The sequence below is a fragment of the Gossypium hirsutum genome, chromosome D12, assembly GCF_007990345.1.
Source record: "Gossypium hirsutum isolate 1008001.06 chromosome D12, Gossypium_hirsutum_v2.1, whole genome shotgun sequence".
NCBI lineage: Eukaryota > Viridiplantae > Streptophyta > Magnoliopsida > Malvales > Malvaceae > Gossypium > Gossypium hirsutum.
Window position 1 is genome coordinate 32,211,988 of NC_053448.1, and position 22,256 is coordinate 32,234,243.

The 22,256-nt window shown below is 33.7% G+C and overlaps 1 protein-coding gene across 1 annotated transcript; it reads left to right on the plus strand.

Annotated features, from left to right (window-relative positions):
- The first annotated feature begins 243 nt into the window (after nucleotides 1-243).
- LOC107945744 (probable sodium/metabolite cotransporter BASS4, chloroplastic) lies at nucleotides 244-18,506 on the plus strand. The gene is made up of 14 exons (XM_016879850.2): nucleotides 244-545; nucleotides 633-714; nucleotides 6,651-6,758; nucleotides 6,844-6,911; nucleotides 7,477-7,555; nucleotides 9,135-9,193; nucleotides 9,281-9,349; nucleotides 10,017-10,130; nucleotides 10,365-10,386; nucleotides 10,979-11,046; nucleotides 17,233-17,318; nucleotides 17,868-17,997; nucleotides 18,139-18,240; nucleotides 18,316-18,506. Exons 1-14 carry the CDS (start codon nucleotides 384-386, stop codon nucleotides 18,388-18,390), a joined length of 1,224 nt encoding a protein of 407 aa, XP_016735339.1. The 5' UTR covers nucleotides 244-383; the 3' UTR covers nucleotides 18,391-18,506.
- The last annotated feature ends 3,750 nt before the right edge of the window (nucleotides 18,507-22,256 follow it).

A 22,256-nucleotide genomic window follows, 5' to 3' on the forward strand; every position in this document is an offset into this window, starting at 1 on the left:
CAACTAAATTATTAATTACAGTTCTATTTCATTACAACTCTATTACATTACAGTTTTATTCTATTACAGTCCCATTCTATTCCCCAACCAATCCTTACATATCTTTTAAAAATACTTTTCAACCGCATGAAACATTGAATCATCTAAATTTGAATCCTTTAAAGGCCATATCAAGTTTTTGATCAAATGTTGACCAATTTGATTTAAATAAAAAGTTGAACGGTTTGTTTGCTAGGAAAAGGTCCAAAATGATAAATATTGTAAACGGTGAGGGTGAGAAATGCAGTTATGACATATTTATTTTCAGATAAATTACTGTTGTCCACTGGACACTGGATTGGAGAGTTCAGGACCATCATTTCTCGATATTGTTTGAGAGGTCTATGGCGGGAACCATCCAATCCCTAATTTTGACGCCTCCGTCCATCGTCACCAGCCCGTTTCCTTGCCGGAAAACTTGCTGTCTCTTCAGCCGTTCCCTCAGAATCAATCCTCCTCGCCGTTCCATTTCAACACTTATCATTTCCCGTAAACCGTCCGATGAGGTTCCCTTAGAAATTAAGCTTCTAATTTCACTTTTTTTTTTGACGTTTTAACCTTTTGCAGCTTACGAAATTTGAATTGAATCGCAGATACATGGTTCAGATTTGGCTAATGGATTAAATTGGACAAAACCTTTAATGAATTTTGCCTCCAATAATTTTCTTCCCCTAGGTAATGAAATTTCTATTCATTGGCAATGATAGTGCTTTGATTTTTCTTTAAACTATCCTTGTAGTTTCATTTGTCATTTTTTTTTATCTTGTATTTTTGTTTTTTATAAGGTCAAAATGTTTCTTTTAGGTGAAGAACGCAGTGGGGAGATTGTTGATTTTCTAATTTAAGTTTCTTATGGTGTGTTTATTTTGAATGGATTTTAGTTAATGTTCTGTTAGTGTTTAGGACTGAATCCATTCTTCTCACTCTTTGAGAAAAATGAGAATGGGTCATTTGAAATGCATTTAGGGTTAACCCTAAATGATGAAACTTTTGAGTAGAAAACCTGAACTTATTTTAGTTGATTTTCAGTATGACTTACTTTCTAAGAAGCACATCTCTGTATGCAAAAAGGGGAAAAAAAGATATCCTTTAAAGTGAAACATCAAGTATCCGAATAAAGCTCTGCTTTTGTGCTAATATATTTCCTCTCAAAATAAAGCAGAACATGTTCTTCTTTGGTGGGACATTTAACTAAAATGAAACTAAAATAATTAGACTCATGAGGCAAAAATTCTGCCAACAAAACTACATGCATCTGCATGTTACAATAGACCCTTTAAATTAGAAGAAAAAGGACTTGTTTTTTTCCTATGTAACCCTTAATCAATTTGTAACTAGAAATGACAATGATTGTTTCCTAACCAACCTCTAGATAACTTGATGTGTCTCCACCATTATGGGTTTATTCACGAATGAAAAATAGAACACTTGATAGAAATGATGATTTGTACCTGTTCAGCTTTATTTGTTTGTTTGGGCCTCAAGATGCATTAGTTCAGTTAGGCTCATATATTTAGGATGACTAGGGGAGTGAGCTAGTTAAGTAACTGGGTGACTGATGCGATGGTGGTGGGAATGTGCTCCATCGTTCTCTCTTTTCCTAGCTTTCAATTAGAATAGTACTTGGTATATATAGACTAGTAGCTTTTCTTTTTCGGCATTTGATAATTGGGTATTGTAACTTAGTCCTTGAATAGGATTGTTTATTGCACTAAAGTGTTCACTTTTTTTTTTTGTATAATTCCTTTCCACTATTTTCCTCCCACTTCCTGTCATAACTCACACTTGGAAACGTGGATAGTTTAGATATAAAATTGAAAACACCACACTAGAGAGTTGAGATGTAGATAATTTCCAAAGTTACAAAGGTGAAACTCTCAACATTAAGGTTTTCCTTTGTATGGAGGATGGAAAAAAGTGAAGATGGAATTTTTTTCAATCTAATAGGTAACCTATAAGTAAGAAAGTATTTATGATTCTTAATTATTTGATTAATAAATTTTCCATCATCACTCTTTTCCATCATTCATTTCGAAGCAAAGTCTAAAAGAAAAATCCTCACGGTTTAAATTTCATTATAAAAAGTTTGAGTACAAATACCTGGGCCCCCTTGGGTTTATATAGATCTCTAAAGGGTGAAAAGTAAAGGCCTCTAACTAAACTCAACTAAGGAAAATTCAAAATATTTAATTCTTGAATTTAAACTATACTAAGTAAAATAAAAAATTTGAGGATTAAAAGGAATTCAGCCAAGGAATGTATCTTATTAATGTGGTCGAATTTTACAAGGTTCATCCTTATTTAAAGTAGTAAAAATAAGAACCCCAACTGATTAATAAAGTCTTAGGGTAAGTTTGGATGGGCGGTATGGTGCGGTGCGTTTAGCTTACTTTTTGTCTCACGCTATAATATCTAATCTCACCGCCACCGATGTTTTTACACTAACTGCAAGTATATGCACCGTTCATCCAACCCACCCTTAAACTCTTTAGATAAATCAGTTGTAGTAGATTAGATTACAAGGATAATAAGAACTCTTAAACTAATCCTAATTTTAACCTTAAGACTTATGCTTCAATCTTCCATGTAGATAAGGCTTTCTTAATTTGCGTATAAATTATATATAAACCTTCAATGTGAACAAAAAAATCGACCAAGGATAGTAACTCCTAAGATAACACCTAAATCAATTATTAAATTACCATAATGCCATTAACAAAACCACAGTATTGGCACGTGACATTTAATTACATAATGGACTTAAAACAATTAGAATTAAGGCTTTTAAAATTAGCAATATAAGATCCAATTTGAAGACGCCTTGCTACCCAATTTGGATAAGGGTTAATATGACTTTTAGTCCTTGAACTTGATAATTAGATCCACTTTAGTATTTGTATATTTTTTGGTCTACTTTAGCATCTAAACTCGACAACTAGGTCCATTTTGGTCCTTAAACGTGGCAAAAGTAAATGTTTGATGATGTGGCATTCTAAGATCGTGCCACGTTTTCTAATTTTGATAGAATACAAGTTCAAGGATCAAAATTGATCTAGTTGTCAAGTTCAGGCACAAAAATGGACCAAAGACAAGTATAGGTGCCAAAGTGGACCTAATTGCCAAGTTCATGCATATCATAACAAAATCATATCTAAGATTATGCATATCATAACACATGCATTGATTAGAAAGCAAGTCTTTGAAATCACATCAACCAAAAATGTTTAAGAACATTCATTTGAAATAAAAGATCTCTTACCAAAGTAGGTGTTTAGAGATCTAGATTGTTTAAGGCTTGGGTTGTTGGAGTTGTTTACTTCTAAAGTGCTCTTATCTGTATTAAAGATCCAATTTTGGTAGTGATTCTATTGTCATTGTTTTTAATAAACTTATAACTGCCGAGCGAAGGAAAAAAAAAGAAGAGAGCTCTTCTTGTCTAAAGGAGATGTTTGTTCTTTTGTTCAACTATTCCATTCTAGGATGTTGTGTCAGCACATGAGGATTGATGAAGAATCTTAGCACAAGAGTTAGAAAAGTTTTCTTTAGCTTTATTGCTTTGAAGAATTTGGACGAGCATACTAAAATGAGTTTTTATCTTAGCATAAAAGGCATGGAACTGAGCAAAAAATGATTGATTTTTCATAAAACAATTATCATGTCATGCGAGAACAATTATCTGCAAACGTAACAAAATATTTAATTTTAGGCTTATATATTACTGGACGCAACCCCAAACATCCAAATGTACCAACCCAAAGGTAGAATTAACTTGTTTATCAACTCTAAGTCTCAAGTAGCTTTGATGGTGCTTAGTAAAATGACATGTTTCATATTCAAAAGAAGACAAATCATGAAATTGTAGACATATCTTTTTCAACAATGATAGAGAAGGATGTCCCATTTGACAATGTGCTTCAACTTAAGAGGGAACACTCGAATAAGAAATGGATCGAGGAACCACATGTTAATAATATATAGACCATCAGATGTCTTTTACTAATAGTTTTCATCACAAGATCTTGTGAATGACAATGATTAGAAATAACGTGATGGAACAATTTAGGTGTAAGTTTGTGACATCAAAGTTAGGCAAATTTAATATTGTTGATAAGGTAATAGACAAAGTTGTATTGATATTTTCAGAAACAATAGTATTATAGGTGGATCTATCAGCTATAGTCACAGGAGATGGTGAGTTATCTGATTAAAAGATGGAGAAAAGGTTGGGATTACTTGTTATATGATCTATAGCATCAGCATCAATGACTCATTTGAACAAGGAAGAAATAGAATAAGTATTAGATTTACTTGAATTTGCAAAGGCGGTAAAATTTTTTATGATAATATAATCAATGAAAAATAGGAAGCAACAAACTCGATACACACAAAGACAGAATATCGAGGAATCACCAACTTTTGAAACCAAGTTCAATAAATTAATACTTAATTTTAGGCAAAAGATTTGGTATAATTGAAGTAATTTTTGAGTATTGAAGTTATGAAGAGCAAGAAAGGTATTTCCTTCTCCAAAAGAAAATACACTTGATTTATTAGCTGAAAGTGGAAAGATAAGGTTTAAGCCATGCAGTGTACCAATGGCATTTCAACCGTGAAGGCTTTCCGTAGCACTCAATTTTAGATGAAATATTTGGGGCTATTGAAGTGTTTTTTTGGTGAAGTTATGAGTAAGGTATTTTCTCATCTGAAAAAAATATCAATTTCATTTATTAGCTGAAACATTCTTGTTAGGGTCTAAGCTGTGTAGTGTGTCAATAGTTCCCAATTCAAAACTTATTAAATATGATATTGACTTAATTGAAGATCTTGAGAAGTTTAGGAGGCTAGTTAGGAAATTGAACTATCTTACAGTAACTTGTCTGAACATTGAATACTTTGTTGTTGTGAGTCAGTTTATGTCTTCTTCGACGGATAAACATTAGGTGGCTTTGGAACAAATTCTTTGGTTTTTTTAAGGCAACTTTAGGATATCTATCAGAATCGAAGACTAGCAAAAGATTTACAACAGAATATTGTCGGAAAAATGATTTCATGGGAAAGCAAGAAACAAAATGTGGTATCTTGATTTAGTGCAGAATCAGAATATAGGGCCATGCCACAACCTATGTGAGATTGTATGGGCATATTAATTATTAAGTGAAGTTGATTTTGAAAACTGCATTACTAGTAAAGTTTTGGTGTGACAATCAAGCTGTCTATATATCCTCTAATTCATTGTTTCACAAACGAATTGAGTATATTAAGGTTTACTGTTATTTTGTTCTTTAAAAAATTCAACAAAAATTCATCTCTATAAGCTATGTTAAAACCGGAGATCACCTAGTAGATATTTAAAAAAAAGGGCTTTGAATGGAACTTAAATTGATTACATTTGTAGCAATTTGAGCATAATTAATATCTATGCTCTTGCTTTAGGGGTTGTGTTGTAAATAAGATATCAATTAGCTAAATTTTAGATATATTATTTAGATATTATTTTGTACAATTTTTTAGGGGTTTTATTTACTTTAAGTTCTTTCACTAAATTGACTTTTGTAACTTGTATAAATGGGATACCTATGATGTGAATAAACAGAAGTTCTCAAAATTTTTTCTTTCTTCTTGATTTCTTCTTTGTTACAAAGATAATGTCCTAGGCTATTTAGATAAACTGGCCTTGATAAATTAGATTACAAGGATAAATAGAAGCTCTTAAAACTAATCCTAATTTAACCTTTGCACTTATCCTCCAGCTGGACTATAGATAAGGCTTTCTTAATCGCCAAATAAACTACATATAAGCCTCCAATTTGAACACAAAAAAAGGCCAAGGATAATAACTCTCTAAGAATAATTATTAAATTATCAAAATGCCATTAATGAAATCACGCGATAAGCTCATGGCATTTAATTACATAATGGACTTAAAACAATTAAATTAAGACTAAAATTGACCCAAGATGAGAACATAGGCTGATCCAATTTTAAGAAGTCTTGTCGCCCTCCTTGGAGAAGTCCATGTTGCCCTTTTGTGTTTTTCTGGTTCTCTTGGAATTTTTCGTAAACATTTGTTAGACAAACTCTTAGTCAAGTGCTTAAATTCTCCAATGTCTTACCCATTATTTGACCCATCCTTGTCATTAGAGTTCGTGTCTCAACTCTCAAATGCTCGATATTAATTTATTTTTATTTGTATACAATAGTGCTTATTACAAGGATAAAAGTTGGGATGTTGTCATCTGTGATTGATTCAACAAAGGAAGAAAAAAAGAGGAATGCTTGCTACATGAGATGCTCAATATATAGGCTAAAATAAGACTTAAACAAATCCTCATGATTTAATAATGATGTCATCAGTATTGATTATAGTAGGTGGATAAACATATGCACTTCTTGTTCCAGCTAATGAGTAGTGACATATCATTCATGTTATTGAAATTTGATTCTGAGGCAAAACGGAAAATGTGAATATGTTAAAGTTTTTCTTTTCTTATAATCTAGGAAAATTTGCCTTGGCATCAAAATTTGTTTTTCTTATTCCTTTTTTTTTTGTGAGATAATTATTTTTATTCTCTAAAATATGGACTTGGTTGTATCTGTGATGTTACAAGCAGCACTTACCAGTGGAGTAGCATTTGGACTTGTAAATCCTACCCTTGGTTGTCTTGCTGATAAATGTAATTTGTCAAAATTTAGCACTTTTGGGATATTTGTTGTCTCAGGTAAAAATTTAGCATTGTTCCTTTCTTCTCATGGTAATGATCTTGTTTTATGATGCACATCTCTCATAAGCCACCAATGATCCAGGTTTGACTCTGCGTAGTGATGCAATTGGTGCTGCTGTGAAAGCATGGCCTGTAGGACTTTTTGGGCTAGTATGACCTCAAATTTCTTATGTGCCACTGTACATTTTGTAGGTTCATTTCTTATTTTGCGTTTCGCCATTCTCTCTTTCATGCACATTAGATTTTCTTCCCCCTGTGCGATTCTCTCTGCCAATAATGCCGATCAAACAAAACATCTAATTTTTATTTCGAGTTATTACATTATGTTTCGAGGAAATTTTGGAATCAAGGGACCAGGGAAGTCAGAAGGAAATTATATACTATAAAATTTAAAGCTGTTTTAGCTTGAGAAAAATTGCTTTAATTTAGAGCTTCCTCAAGAACTCCAGGATTGGGCTAAAGAGTGGCACTTCTATTTTGCTAGGGGTAGTTGTTCATCAATTACAGAAGAGACACTAGGAACTTTTAGATGGCTGTTTTTTGTTATCATTTATTACCTTGTTCTTTTCTTCTCCCAACATTTTATTTCAATGTTTGGCATTATGCAGCATTTGTAGCTAAACGTGCAAGACCATTGTTTTAATTTTTAATTTTATTTTTCAAAAAATAGGGCAAGAATAGTTGTTTAAATACTTATTGCGTTCTTTTATTGCAGTGCTCCATCCTATTTTTTACACCGTACTTTTCAAGGATAATATTGCTAATTCCACTTCAACCTCAGGAGTTTGTTACAGGTTTGAATTTTGATAATAAAACTTCCTTCATGTTTTAATCTTTTCAAGGGTAATTTATTGCTTTCCTGATTTTATCATTTGAGAAAAATGAAGTTGTGAAAATTAATTACTTACCATATGTCTATTGTTTTTATCTACTAGCAAGTTTGCAAAAGACTTAATAGATAATATGTATTCATAAATTGTAGATAGCAGAATTATAAGGATTATGTAGATTATAGTGATTAGATTTTATTTAATTCTTTTCTTCTCTTTCCTTTTTTAGATAAACTCTAGTGTATGTATATATTCTTTGATGAATGAAGGTACAAGTTCACACGAATCTGTTTATCGAAACTTTCCTTCGGTGTCACCTTGACATTCCCACCCAATCCAAGAGATTTGGTGTTTGATTAGAGGTGATTTTGAAGGCTGTTTGGTGTTTCTTTTTTTGTGGAAAATGCTCCAACACTATTTTGGTGCTGGGTTTTTTGTTTCCTAGGTGTGGTATTGGTTATTATTCGATTATTGTTATTCTTTGATCTTTTGAGTATTTATTATTTTGGGCCTTTAATTTTTTTTTGTGGGTGTCAAGTTTTTCATTACAATATATGTTGATTGATTCAAAAATAGTGGTAAGTGTGTGAGAAAGTTTTTCATTTCCATATGACAAATGCAACAACTCTTTTCGCAATCTTGTGGACGCTATATGCACCATGGCTCTGGTACCACTTCGGTGGGTGCAAAATGTGTGAGAAAGGTTTCTGAAGAGAATTTTAAAGAAAAAGAATGAGAAGAGAGAAGTTAGTTTTGAAATCAATTCTTGTTATATTTTCCTATTGCATATTCACTTCTATATGCCATAACTAACTCGTGACTTAAAAACAACTTGACCCATAATACTATCAATTGGGCCAGATTGCCTACAACTAAACCTAGTCTAACTTTGGACTGTAACATCAACACTGAACTTGAATATGAAAGCCTTAGCAAACCTATGACTTAGACATAAATAGGCTCTAAATCGTGGAATCTACAATCCAGATTGCTGTTCTTTAACAACCTTCTAATTCTTTGTATGTAATTTGGATACCTAAAATCAAGGATTTTTATATCAAGGACAAGAAAGATATTTGAACTTGAACCTAAGGTAATCCACAAAGAGAGAAAGAAAGAAGGGTAGGACTTAGCAGGGAGGGAGGGAAGGAAGATATTGAGCTTAACAAGCAACATTATCTTATATAGCTATACCATATGGAAAAGAGCAATGGCAAATAGATCACGCCTTTCCTTTTTATTTCTAAGTTGGGTTCACAATCTTTAGGCCCACAATCCGTTCCGGAAGAGCTTTATACCTTCTTCATAGGGTTTAACTAGTGATTTAGTTTAACCCAATAAAGGAAAGAAAAAAGGATCAGGTCTTAGGCCTTTTATGTCTGTGTGCTCTTCTTTGATTGTATAGTCATGGAAATTTTGGTGAGTTGTTCTAAGAAGGGCACAATCCAACAAAAGTGGTAAAAGAATATTTTGAATTCTTGTTAAATTATAAATGGATCTCCTCTTTTTTTCCCCCTTTTTTTTTTTCCCCTTTTAACTACAGGACTAGCAATATTTAGCTGTATGCCAACAACATTATCAAGCGCAGTTGCACTTACTCAGGCATGCAGATTTCTCTTTATTGACTAAACCAATTCCTTGATGTCTTTGGCTCTGTGTTTAAAGAGGGCCTTCATTTTTCATGTGCAGCTTGCTGGGGGGAACTCAGCACTCGCTCTTGCAATGACGGTGCTATCTAATTTGCTAGGAATCTTGATTGTAAGTTGCACGCAAAAAAGGTGTATGGTTAAGATCCTATTAAAATCTATCTTTGCTTGGATGTTTGATATAACCTTCCTCCCCTTCAAAATCTCGATGGACTTTTTGCCAATGATTGATTTGCTGATTGTTAGTGTTATCTATGTCTCTATGCTATTTTATTGTTCTCCTCTATTGATGTCAATCATTATTGTCCAATGTGTTCTTTCTGTTCATAATTTGGATGTATTAATTACCCTTATATTATTATTTTTGTATTCATAAATCAATATTGATTGAGGAGAAGTGTTTTGGAAAAATCTAATGGCAAAGCAAATATATTTCTAGTGAATTTTGTAATGTCGTAGAAGATTATTATCTACTGTCAATTAAACTTCTATAATGGGATAGTAAGCTTGAGTAGATGTCTTTCATATTAGAGCTGAACTATTGAGAAAAAAATATCAATAAGGTCAGTATTGTCAAAGGTGCAAGACACACTTTAGGTGATGGAACCATTATATTGTTTGATATGTAAGATGCAAAAAATTTAATTGCTAGTAAGATGCTGTACTTGCTTGATATGTATGTATGTATGTATGTATGTATGTAAGTACATTGTATGTATGTATGTATGTATGTATGTATGTATGATGATGCATGATGTTTCGGTTTATATCATTTTCAGATTCCATTTTCCATCTCAAAATTCATAGCTGTTGGAGTTGGTGTGTATGTTCCAACTGCACAACTACTTAAAAGTCTTGTTCTCACACTTTTGGTTCCTTTGATCTTGGGGAAGGTAATATTACTTGGAAAGAAGAAACTTCTTTTGGTATCACTACTTTAGAAAGAATGTTTCTTGGGTTTTTAAACTTCAGCAGCATAAAAAATGGTTTAACCTCTGATACAAAAAAATGTTGTTTATTCAGGAATGTAGAAGTTAACACTATATTGATCCTCCAAATTGTATTAGAATAACCTGTCTTTAGGTTTTTATTGTTTCCTAACTGTAATGTTTGCTGCGTAATTACAGGTTTTACGAGAATCTTCTAGAGGTAAGCCTCTCTGTCATGGCTATTTTTTACCCTTTTCCTTGTAAGCAGGTTTTGGATAACATTTATGTTGCATCCATGTTGATGTTAATGCAATAGATTTGATAGCTCTCTCATGTTATAATGTTTCAATTGCATGAAACAATAGATGGCTGATTGGAATATATAGCTAATAATGAGATTGTCTTTTTGTTAAGTTATTGATTATTGTTGGTACTTCTTAATACCTTCAGTTCTTGTACATGTCAATTTTGATATGCATCTTGTCAAAATGTAAAAATTGAAATGCAAAAGTTTAGGAGAAGGGAATTCCATCACTACTTTTAGAATTGATAAGATTAGTTCAGAGAAGGAAAAGAGGTTATCTTTCTTTAGGTTTCAAAGGTTCACATTTTTCCCTTCTCCTGCATTCTTTTATTTTCTTCCAAATGTCAAAAGTAGTTTACTACTATGCACCAAGAACTATCGTTAACTTTGTTGTTGACAGCAAAGACTATCATGGAGTTCTTGTTTCACATACTGCGAGTGCTAGGATGTCCCCATCCATATTATTTACCAACTCATAGTCTCAAACATGATTAAATGTGTAATACAGGATTGGCAAACTTCGTTGACCATAACCGTAGACTTTTTTCGAAGATCAATGCTGTCTTCCTCAGCTTAGTAAGGCTTGAAATTTCATCCTTTGAGTTCTATTTTACATATAATGATGAAGTATCAAGTAATTTTGACTTTTATTGTGATGAAATAATTTCTTTGTTTTCTTTCGAATTCTATTTTGGCAGTTCAGAAGTTATGTTACATATTCATTTTCTTCTCTATAATGAAATTTTGAACTTTGAATCTTTTAATTTATGATAATGACTAGCTTCAAAATATTCAAGCTTAGCAATTACACTGGATGCGTGTTTCTTGGCCCTTTGATGGTTTTAGATAAAACTGTTTGTTTCTTTGTTATGGCCCTTACCTTGACTACTATTAACTGTCTATTAACGTATTTATAGCGATCTGAAAGAATCAATAGAGAGCAATTAGGGGCATAAGATAGGATTAATTATAATTATTCATTTCCTTGTATATAGAGTTTACCTTTGCATAAATACTTGTATAATTAGAAGCAGTATACACTACTTCCTTTTCATCTCTTCACTCTCTCCATCCTTTCTATCGTAACATTTGGGTATTACAACCACCTTGGGAGGAGCGCACCTCAATTTTTTGCCATCCATCCAAATTCGGTGACCAAACTCTCGATGAATGACTCATATGCACCGCTGAAAATTTTCCACTCATCTTTCACACATTGACATGTGAGAGCATGGGGTTGTTTCATGATGCTGACCTCTTACTTCTGTGTTGGTTTGCACTTTTGACCACACCTTAGCGAGGTAGTCGGCCTTATCAACATTGTGAATTTGTAAAAGACTGATAGACTATTTGGAACTTTTATGTTCTGGCAAAGGGAATTTATTTTGTATCTATCAGGTATGCAAATCCTTTTATCGTATTGGAAAGAATATTAGATCCTCATGGCATATTTTATGGAGTTTAAGAAAACTTATGATCAGTTGAATATGCTTTTGCCATCTACTATTGATATCAAAGTGCTGCAAATTCAGAGAGAACATATCCTTGTCAAGAAAACTTATGATGAGTTGAGTATGCATTTACCATTATCTTGAATTCTTTTTCCAATAGCTCCTTTAGACTATTCATCTCCACGATATCATTACTTGTTAAGATTATATCATCTACATACACAACAAGGACGGAGAATTCCTTTTTTTGTATGTTTGACGTATAAAGTATGATCTGCCAAACTCTGAAAATATCCTTGTCTTTCCTCAACTTTGGCAAATTTATCAAAATAAGCTCGAGAAGATTGCTTGAGCCCATATAGATATCTTGTTAGTTTACACACCTTGTTCTTAGTGGTCTGTGCTTCAAAGACCAATGGAATATTCATGTACACTACTTCCACTAGATCTCCATTAAAAAAAGTATTCTTAACACCTTGTGTCCTTGAACCGATAATCATCTTTTGACTAACCTAGCCTCTGTCCCTCGGGACCAACAATGGGTAGTACAAGAATATTCACCTGTTGTCCATCGACTACGCTTTTTGGCTTGATCTTAGGTGCTGGCTCATCCTTTGTGGACGAACCTTGTAGAGGAACCCTTAGGTTTTTGGGGCATTGGATTCTTGCTTCCGCTTCGTCTACTCCCGCTCACGCTGGTGCTTCCCTTAAGGTGGAACACTCCCTTATCGATGCATTTTTACATCCCACAGCTTCGTCAGATCACTTAGCCCAGTTCATCTTCGGCGCAAGAGCGCTTGATTAGTGAGCTATTACGCCTTCTTTCAAGGGTGGCTGCTTTTAGGCAAACCTCCTGGCAGTCTTTGCCCCTTACCTCTTTCGTCACTGAGCAGCCATTTAGGAGCCTTAGCTAGTGATCCAGGCTGTTTCCCTCTCGACGATGAAGCTTATCCCCCATTGTCTCACTGGCCGACCTCGACCCCTGTTATTTTGAGGTCATATCTAGTATTTAGAGTTTGCCTCAATTTGGTGCTGTTCTCGCGGCTTGCACCAAAATAGTGCTTTACCACTAGATGTCCAGTCAACGGTTGCACCTTAACATATTTCGGGGAGAACCAACTAGCTCTGAGTTCGAGTGACTTTTCACCCATAACCACAACTCATTCGCTGCTTCTTCAACATCAGTCAGTTTGGACCTCCACTTAGTTTCACCCAAGCTTCATCCTGGTCATGGATAGATCACCCAGGCTTTAGTCCATAAGCAATGACAATTTCCCTATGAAGACTCGCTTTCGCTACGACTCCGGTGGGTTCCCTTAACCAAGCCACTGCCTATGAGTCGTCGGCTCATTCTTCAACAGGCATGCTGTCAGGGCCCTGGGCTACTCCTACTGCTTGGGAGCTTACGGTTTCATGTTCTACTTCACTCTTCAACGGGGGTTCTTTCCACCCTTCCCTCACGGTACTACTTTGCTATCGGTCGCCCAGGAGTATTTAGCCTTACAAGGTGGTCCTTATTGATTCACACGGGATTCCACGTGCCCCATGCTACTTGGGTCAGAGCATAAGCTAGTGATGCTTTCGGCTATTGGGCTACCGCCATCTAGGGTTTTGCACTTCACCGTTTCGCCTAGCAACACGACGCTCTTATTGCTCTCCCACAACCCTGTTTTCACGGTTTAGGCTGCTCTTATTTCGCTTGCAGCTACTATAGGAATCGCTTTTGCTTTCTTTTCCTCCGGCTACTAAGATGTTTCAATTCACCAGGTTGTCTCTTGTCTACCCATGGATTTAGCAGCAGTTCGAAAGGCTGTCCTATTCGGGAATCTCCGGATCTTTGCTTATTTTCAACTCCCTAAAGCATTTTCTCTTCTCTTTTGTCCTCGTCTTTTTTCTCGACCTTTTTTCTGTATAATCAAAAAATTTTGATTCTTTGTTTTTACATATCCAATTTCGAGATATTCGTTTCAGCGGTCCACAAATATCAAAAGAAAAAAAGAGTGGTTTGTTTACTCTGTCCAAAAAAAATGGGGGAATGTACATTTGCTTGAAATAGCTCCCAAGTAATTGTTTTCCTTCTTTGGGCACGTATGGAACATTTTATTATGTCGCACCAAAAATCTGATTGTTGCGAATAGTGTATCAAAGCCACTTCGTCTGTTTGATCAGGATCATTAGCATCCTTGGTATTAGTATAAGTATCGGCGTTTGCCTGGTTATTAGTAAAAATCACTATGCGCTTGGATTTTCTTGAACAAATTTCATGCTTTGCTGTTACATTTTCCTTGTTTTCTCCCTCCCGTTGTTCTAAATCGTCGATTAATTTGTATGACCATCGAGGAACTTTTTTACTTATTTATTTTATTCTAATAGATTTTTTTCTAATTGTTTGATTGTTGGGATTAGTTATAACTATATTGAATAAAAATTTCAAAAATTTGACTTGATCCTCGGAATCAATATTTCCTTGTTCATCTTGTTTTGTTCTGAAGCAAAGATATCCACGGGGCGGTTCGCCTTATTCAGATATTCACGACTGAGAAGTACTGGGCTCTCTTTCGGACAGGTCTTGAAAGGAGAATGAAAAGCTGGAATGCCACCAAACATCTATTATTGAATTCACCCGACCTAATAATACCCATTTTTGGAACGTCCAGTGCCAAAGTCACGGAATGGGGAAGTCGCCAATCCCTAAAACAAACTATGTAATGTACTTTATCCGCTGGGTTACCGGGGGGGTGCATTTTACCAGAGGTTTATATTGTATCAATCTACCCTTGTGTGCGTGATTCTTGTTGAAATGTTTGTTGCTAAAGAGAGGAGGATTTTGATTGTATTGAGTTTTGCAATAGGAGCAAATGTTCCTTGAAGTCAATTCTATAAGACTGAGTGAATCCTTTTGCAACAAGTTTGACCTTGAACCTGTCCGCACTTCCATATTTATATTTTACTGTAAATGCCCGTTTGCATTTTGTTGGATTCTTGTTTGGTGGCAAATCCTTAATCTCACAGGTTTCATTCTTTTCCAAGGCTCTAATTTCTTTATTCACAACTTTTCTCCATTTTGGTTCCTTTAAAGCTTCATGACATTGTTTGGAATTGTAATTCTATCAAAAGATTGTCACCTATGCTTGAAATATTGAGAATGACTCATATGAGATAAAGCTGGAGATTAAGTGTTGATTACCCCTTTTCTAATAGCAGTGGGACAATACAGATCATTGAAGGCTATCTAATTATTAGAATTAGAGCTTGTGTTACTTGGTATGTGTTTATTAGAATCTAAACTTAGATCGGACTCTTGATTTTGTTGAATTAGTGCTAGTTTCTTAATCTCCTTTTGTCTTTTTTTCCTCCTAGTGTAAGCAATGAGATCTCTATTTGGTTCTAGTGTTTCTAGTGCAGAGGTTTGAGATTCATGTCTTATTTCTGAGTCAGGATTTTTTGTAGGATTAGAATTAGATAGATCTTGTTGGCAAGGTTGGAAATCTATGTGTGAACCCTTGAGATATGTGTTGTTTATTGGCTCATTGTGACTCATTTGGTTACCCCAAAGTTGATATTCTAGTATTGGTCCATTCTCCCTTAGAATAGCAAATTTGGTTGGTTCAGTCTCCCTCGAAATAGCAGATATTGGGTAATATGCCAAAGAATGTAGCATCCATTGTGTTATAATATTTGCATGTGGTAGGAGAATAGCACTTGTATTCTTTTTATTTGAGAATACTTGACAAAAATATAGTTAATGGCTCTAGGATCTAGTTTACCTTGATGGTGGATATGAACAATAGCAATACATCTTAATATCTTGAAAGGAATGATTGCGGAAAATGATGTATTTGGGAAAGATTTGAGTAACACTTGACAAAGAGTTTGAAATTTTAGAGTCCTAGTGGGCATTTTGTTTATCAGATGTGTGATTGTGAGAATGGCTTCCTTTTAGTAAATATTTGGTGTGTGAGATGAAACATAAGGGCCCTTGCGACCTCAGGCAAAGGCCTATTGTTTCTTTGAACAATGTCATTCTGCTGGGATGTGTCTACAAACTATCTTGGTGAACTATGCCTTAACTTGTTATGTAATCCCCTAGTTTGGATTTGTAAAAAAAACTCCTGGGCAGTATTAGTTCTTTGCACTTATGTCATGGTTTGAAGCAGTGTTTGGATCATGGTGTTGAATTTTTTGAAAATTTTCCCTTCATATTTTTCTTTCATTAGGAAAAACCTAGTAAGTCTAGTGTATCATGCATAAAGGAAACAAACCAACAAGAGCCAATAATCGTTCTTATCCTAGTTGGTCCTTGCATATCACTATGGATTATTGAGAAAGGTTGAGATGACTTATATGAGTGACTGGGATATATATTGTGTGTATGTTTGAAGAGTTGACAAATCTCACACTTAAATTCGATTGGTTAATTATTAAGAAACAAATAAGGAAATAAGTTTTGAAGAGACAAATATTGTATATCTAAGTCCATAAAGCCATAACATGATATTGTCTTTGGAAGAAACCTAATCGAAGTAATTTTGGGATTGACTCATTATACAGTTGGGTTTGGCTAGCCTTATTCTATGGCTATCAAGAATCTAGTAGATAGAGAGGGAGAGAAAATCTGGAAATAAGAATCATTAATTAGCCTAATTGTTTAATGTTCTCAATTACAATAAGAAAATACTTTCCTATTTAATTTCTGATTTTATGGCAGTTAGGAATTCCCTACTATTCATCATTAAAACAGATATAATTTCAAAGGCATTTTTGCATGTCGTTGTTTGGATGTGGGGTTTATTGGATACTAAGCTATAATCTTATGCTAGCGTTATGGTTCTAAAGTGCATGTGTATAGACTTTTCTCTTGTTACACGTGATGGGATAATATATTATCAGACTTAAGGCCTGTTTTCATATTACGTCAAAATAGAAACAAAATGATGTTTTTCAAATTTTGGTTTTCATTTCCCTTAATTTAGAGGATTTTGCATACTGGTGTCCTAAGGGCACACTTTAAGGTTACCATATACGTAGTAGTATCTTCATCCAATATATTGGAAATGATGATTAAAGCTTTCAACTACTACAGTTAATGCAATTTTTGTATAATAAAATTAGTATATTAACTAACTTTAAAGAGTTCCCTGAGGGATCTTATTAACAAAACCCTAATTTGAAATCAAGTTCTCTTTTTATCAAAACCTTAAGATTCATTGTTTCTATGGAAATGTGTCTGATTCTATATGTGACCCTTGTAGCAACAATGCAGCAACTTTGAATTGGTTAACTTATATTTCATAAATATGATGGTTGCCAGGTGCCATGGATGCAAGTGAGCAGGTCAAGGTCGCTTCTGATGATGGTTAAACCTGCAGCTTTTATTGTAGCTATTGGGATGGGAATGTACGTTCTATCTTCCTTTCTTACTTCAATTTAATAGTGAAAGTAATATACCACGAAATTACTGAAACTGTCATGCATCAAAATAAGATTTTAAATCCCGGTGCCAAAGTAATTGGTCATAGACCTAATGGTATGGAAAGTAGCTCCACTTTTAACTGTCACTGCAGGGCCTTGTTCCAAACAGGGACCAATCTATTGCATGTGAGCAAGGTGACGCTAGTCGGTTTTGAATTTTTTGCTTGCTATTGCCTCATTCTAATTCTCAATTAAGTTGGTCCTTGGCCATTCACTAACAAGAACTGTCTTCATGTGGTTATGAATTACAAGCGATTTTAGTAGACAGATTGGCCTGGGTTTACTAATTACAGTATATCAAAACTGATATTCCAATCTCTTTCCAATTTGTTATAGCCAATCATACAAGTGATGCATATTTTATTTAGAGTTGTTTAGAAAGACCAAAAAAAATGTGATGGATTTATTATGCATGATTTCTGTATTGATATACGCTTCGCGGGGTTGCATCAACTCAGGAATGGATTTTTGCTGGCTTTTACACCTCGGTCTATTAGCTTTTAATGCACTTGCTATAAGGAGCCTGTCAGCCGTCTCTGGTGGTCATAAATCAATTTTTTCTAAGAAAGAAAATGCCCAAGCAGCTTTGCTTGTTGCAAGCCAGGTGGCTATCTTGAGCTAGCTATTGTTTTACACAGTTTTATCCTGTAAAACCTGATGCTATCATCTACTTGTTAAACTTTCTACAGCTCCCTTTATTCATTTGGCTGATTGTTTTTGTCTTGAAATGTACTATTCTTTGTAGAAAACTCTACCTGTAATGGTGGCTGTTGTGCAGCAGCTTGGTGGTGCATTTGGTGAATCTGGTTTGCTGGTTCTACCCTGTGTTGCTGCACATTTAATTCAGGTTATTATCAGTTATGTGTCAATTCTCTTGCTGTGACTGCCATATTTTTAACATTTAATTAATATTGTTTTGCAGATTGTCTTGGATTCCTTCCTGGCTAACTTCTGGCTTCGAAAAGAGCTCTCATCAAATACTGCCAAGGTAGCCTGAGTGGTAACACCCTTCTTGATCCTTGGTAGACACAATTTTATTATGCTGTCAAACAGATTAACTGTTGACTAATAATTTAACCATCTTGAATAATTTTAAAATCCTTTTATATGCTATCATCTTCTATCTCGCGTTTGCCAATATTTTTTTTTCACCTAATTTTTCTCTCTCTTTGGTGTTACCTTAACAGCATGTTTGATTTACTAGAATTACTATTCTATTCCGAGGCTATCGGTACTATAATGCTGTTATTTGGCTTGTGGAATCCCCATTTGACCGAGTAACTAATTCGGCTTTGTTTCTCTAAGTTCCCCAATAGCCAATTGGAATTACTGAATTCTAAGCAAAGATAAAGCCAAGGAGCAGGTTGGACCTTGGGCCTTGGTCAAATGGGAAAATATTATTAGTAGTCCTGGTCAAATATTAATCATTGATTTTAACTCCTTGAATCATTCAAATAAATTAAAAAATTGTAATGTTGGCCCCTCTTAAAAATTAATTATATAATCTAAGCGTCCTTTTAAAATAAAATATTTAGCTTCGCCTCCCTCAAAATTTTAGAATTTTATCTGGTCCCTCTGAACTAAATTTTTTACTTTGTTCCTGATTTCAAGAGCTTTACTAACTCTTAACGTGATTGTTTTATAAAGTTTCCCTAAACAAAATAATGACCTTAACTTTGATTAGGAATATATATATATATGAGAGAGAGAGAGAGAGAGAGAGAGAGAGAGAGAGAGAGAGAGAGAGGGGTTAGTCATTTATATTTTGGGTTATTAAAGTTTAAAATCTACTCTTGGTTTATGTTATCATTAAAGTTGCATTATTAATAATAATAAATTAAATAACTTTGTTAAGTAATTTTAACGGAAAGGTTGATATAGTGTCATGACGAATGCAATAAATCATGCCATGGAGGTCAACTAATCGATTGGGTTTGTTCAATTCACTTGAATTGGCCCAATTCGTGAAACATATTGGATAGTCTATTTATTTGAAGCTTTGGTGGCTCAATGAAATGAAACACTCTATTAAAATTAAAGTTATCATTAATGTAAGATAAGATTGTATAAAGTTTAAATCCCTTATGATTCTCATTTTGTAAATAGGCACTGATCTTAGTCATCGATGTAGTTGGATTTGAGGGAGTTCAACCAGAGGGTTTTCTCCTCATTTGTAATAATTTCATCCCTTTACTTTATTCTTGAGTTAAAGAATATTTTGACAGTATTTACTTGAACATTTGGTGTGTTATTATTATCTTGTGGCATTTTTGTTTGATTCAAGTCATTTTGCCTTTTCGAGTTACTTTCGTTTTTATTTCAGTGCCTTAGTGAAATTTTATTTGAATTTTCACTTTTTGGGAGTTAGGTTGACTTCTGTGAATTCGAAGTCAAAAATTACCTAAGACCGCATGATTTACTAGACTAAAGTTCAAATCGCGTAACAATAGTTCGTCTAGTTAGCATTCTAGGTACTTCTTTTTCATATTGTCATTGTAAGGTCAATGCTAGAAAGAAAAAATCTGTCGAAAAAAATTAAACTTCGTATGCATGCTTAGTTTATTTTTTTAATTATTAACTTGATGAGATGTAAAATTAGCATAGATGGTTTAATTTATTAATAATAAAAGTTCCAATGATTTAATTTGATAAAATTAAAGATTAGGGAACTGAATAAAAAATTATGCCAAGTCCAGTAAACAAAAATGTGAATTACTGGAGATTCATGAGTTGGGTTCTGTAGTTTTATGATAAGCTGGGGCTTAAAGTTTGAAGGGAATGAAGATTTAGAGGGGAAAACATACTTAAAATTTAGGAAGCCAAGAGTGACGAAAGGAGGATTTTGTTTTGTTTTGTAAATGTAAATCATAGAAGTGAGGAAGAATTGCTTGTATTGTATTTATTCATGTTGCAGAAGATAGGAAATGGAAAGAAAGTAAAGAAAAACCCCTAAAGTTAATCCTACAAATATGTCAAATTATATTTGTCCTCAGGGAGTACAGATGTCAATCATGCTCACCTTGTTACAGTAATAATTAGTTTGTTTAGAGTTTTTATGAAAATATCTCTAATTGATCTTCAATTTTGACATATCTTGTAGACATAAACTTTTATTGAATTTTTTTCAGATGAAATGAAAACTAGTTTTGCCAATTTATAACACACAAGAACATATGTAATATTGTTCATGAAACATAAGATTGAAGTCTATATGAAAGGGAGCCTGATATCACAGTTGTAATTTCACCCATAACCAAGTTAAGGCTCAGTACTTGGTATATTCATACTATCTCACATATTGATATTGTCATATCATTGTATTTAATTTTACACTAGATCAAGACACGTTTTTTTTCTCCATGAAATTAGGTTCCCTCCAACAAAAACACAATCTGCACAGATTAATAAATCATCGGAAGAAAATGCTTCAAGACAACTGCATCTCGAAACAAATAGGAAATCCTAGTAGCCTTGGTCGATACAGAAAATTTGCCACAAACAAGAACAAATAGGTTGATTCTTCATACTCTTAAAGAACAAAAAATAAAAATAAAAAGGAAAAGAAAAAGAAAAAAAAAAGGTAAAGTGATAAGAGAATTTAAAAAAAAAATAGCAATAAGAATCAGGATTACTCACTACTAAACAAGGAAACTTACTGAGATAAGAGTGGAAAGAATTGCAATAATTAAAATTTGAAATTTAGAACATTCAACATCATGTTTCATTATTATGAAAACATTAATGATCAAATACATCTATTTAATCCTACATACATGCATAATTAGAGAATTGATAGCTAATTAACTAAATATCTGCAAGTAATGTACATTCGTGCATGCACTAACTTCCTAATTCATGCATTCTAATTTATTTAATGAAAGCACATTATTAAATAAATTCAAAGGTCACTTAGAAAACTTCCATACACTTGCAAACTAGAAATGAAATGAACTTGGGCTTGACTTCAGTGGGCTTGGATTCATCTCCTTTAAGCTTCTCTAATTGGGCTAAAAATTTTTGCAAGTATAATGTAATTTCATATTGCATTTGTTTAGCCATAGTACGAGTTATTGGCCCAAAGTTATCCATTTGAACTCAAGCAACTTTGTCTATTCCATGATTCTTATTAGTTTATCAATTTCGAACAATGCATAATCAACATCGGAAAAAACATTATTGGTGTGGCCATGATTGCCATAGAATAGACTGTCTTAGATCTCTCTTTAAATAACACAAATTTATTCGAAAGTTGCCTAATAATTTAATTGTTGGAAACAATATGGACCAACTTAAAACATCAATAGGGTGAGCATATATGAGTGAGCTCTTGTAAGATGATTTCACTTTCCACTTATTTTTTTTATAGCTACTCCAGGTCTTCAAAAGGTTTACCATCAACTTTTCACTTGGTATTGGTGCACTACATGGCGTGGCTCCTAATTTCTTTTGTGTCAATAAATTAAGAACATATTTTTTAAGACAAAAAGATTCTTTTATTAGTTTGTGTCACTTCAACACCCAACAAATACTTTAGCAACCCCGACTGATTAAAATTGATGTGAAGAAAATATTTTGAAGATCAAATGCTTGCAATATCACTTCCAATTAATGATAACACAACTAGCAATATTATACCAACCTCAAACTATTTATAGAACACTAAATGATCGCAATTACTATTCTTTGACTCATTCTTGATTTGTCTCACTAAACCTACCTAACCAAGTGTGAGTACATTGTTTCTAACCATATACGATCTGCCTAGGCAACAAACTTTTCCTAAGCAACAAATGCATGTAGTTACTTTATATAAACTTCCACCTGAAGTTCATTATGTAAAAAGCACCATAAGTTTGATCATGC

Bases quoted from the DNA above. Each gene is read 5' to 3' on its own strand.
- LOC107945744 (XM_016879850.2), top strand. From the start codon at position 384: ATGGCGGGAACCATCCAATCCCTAATTTTGACGCCTCCGTCCATCGTC. The intron at 6,759-6,843 runs GTAAAAATTTAG...CCAATGATCCAG, and splicing joins TGGGATATTTGTTGTCTCAG to GTTTGACTCTGCGTAGTGAT. The intron at 6,912-7,476 runs GTATGACCTCAA...CTTTTATTGCAG, and splicing joins CTGTAGGACTTTTTGGGCTA to TGCTCCATCCTATTTTTTAC.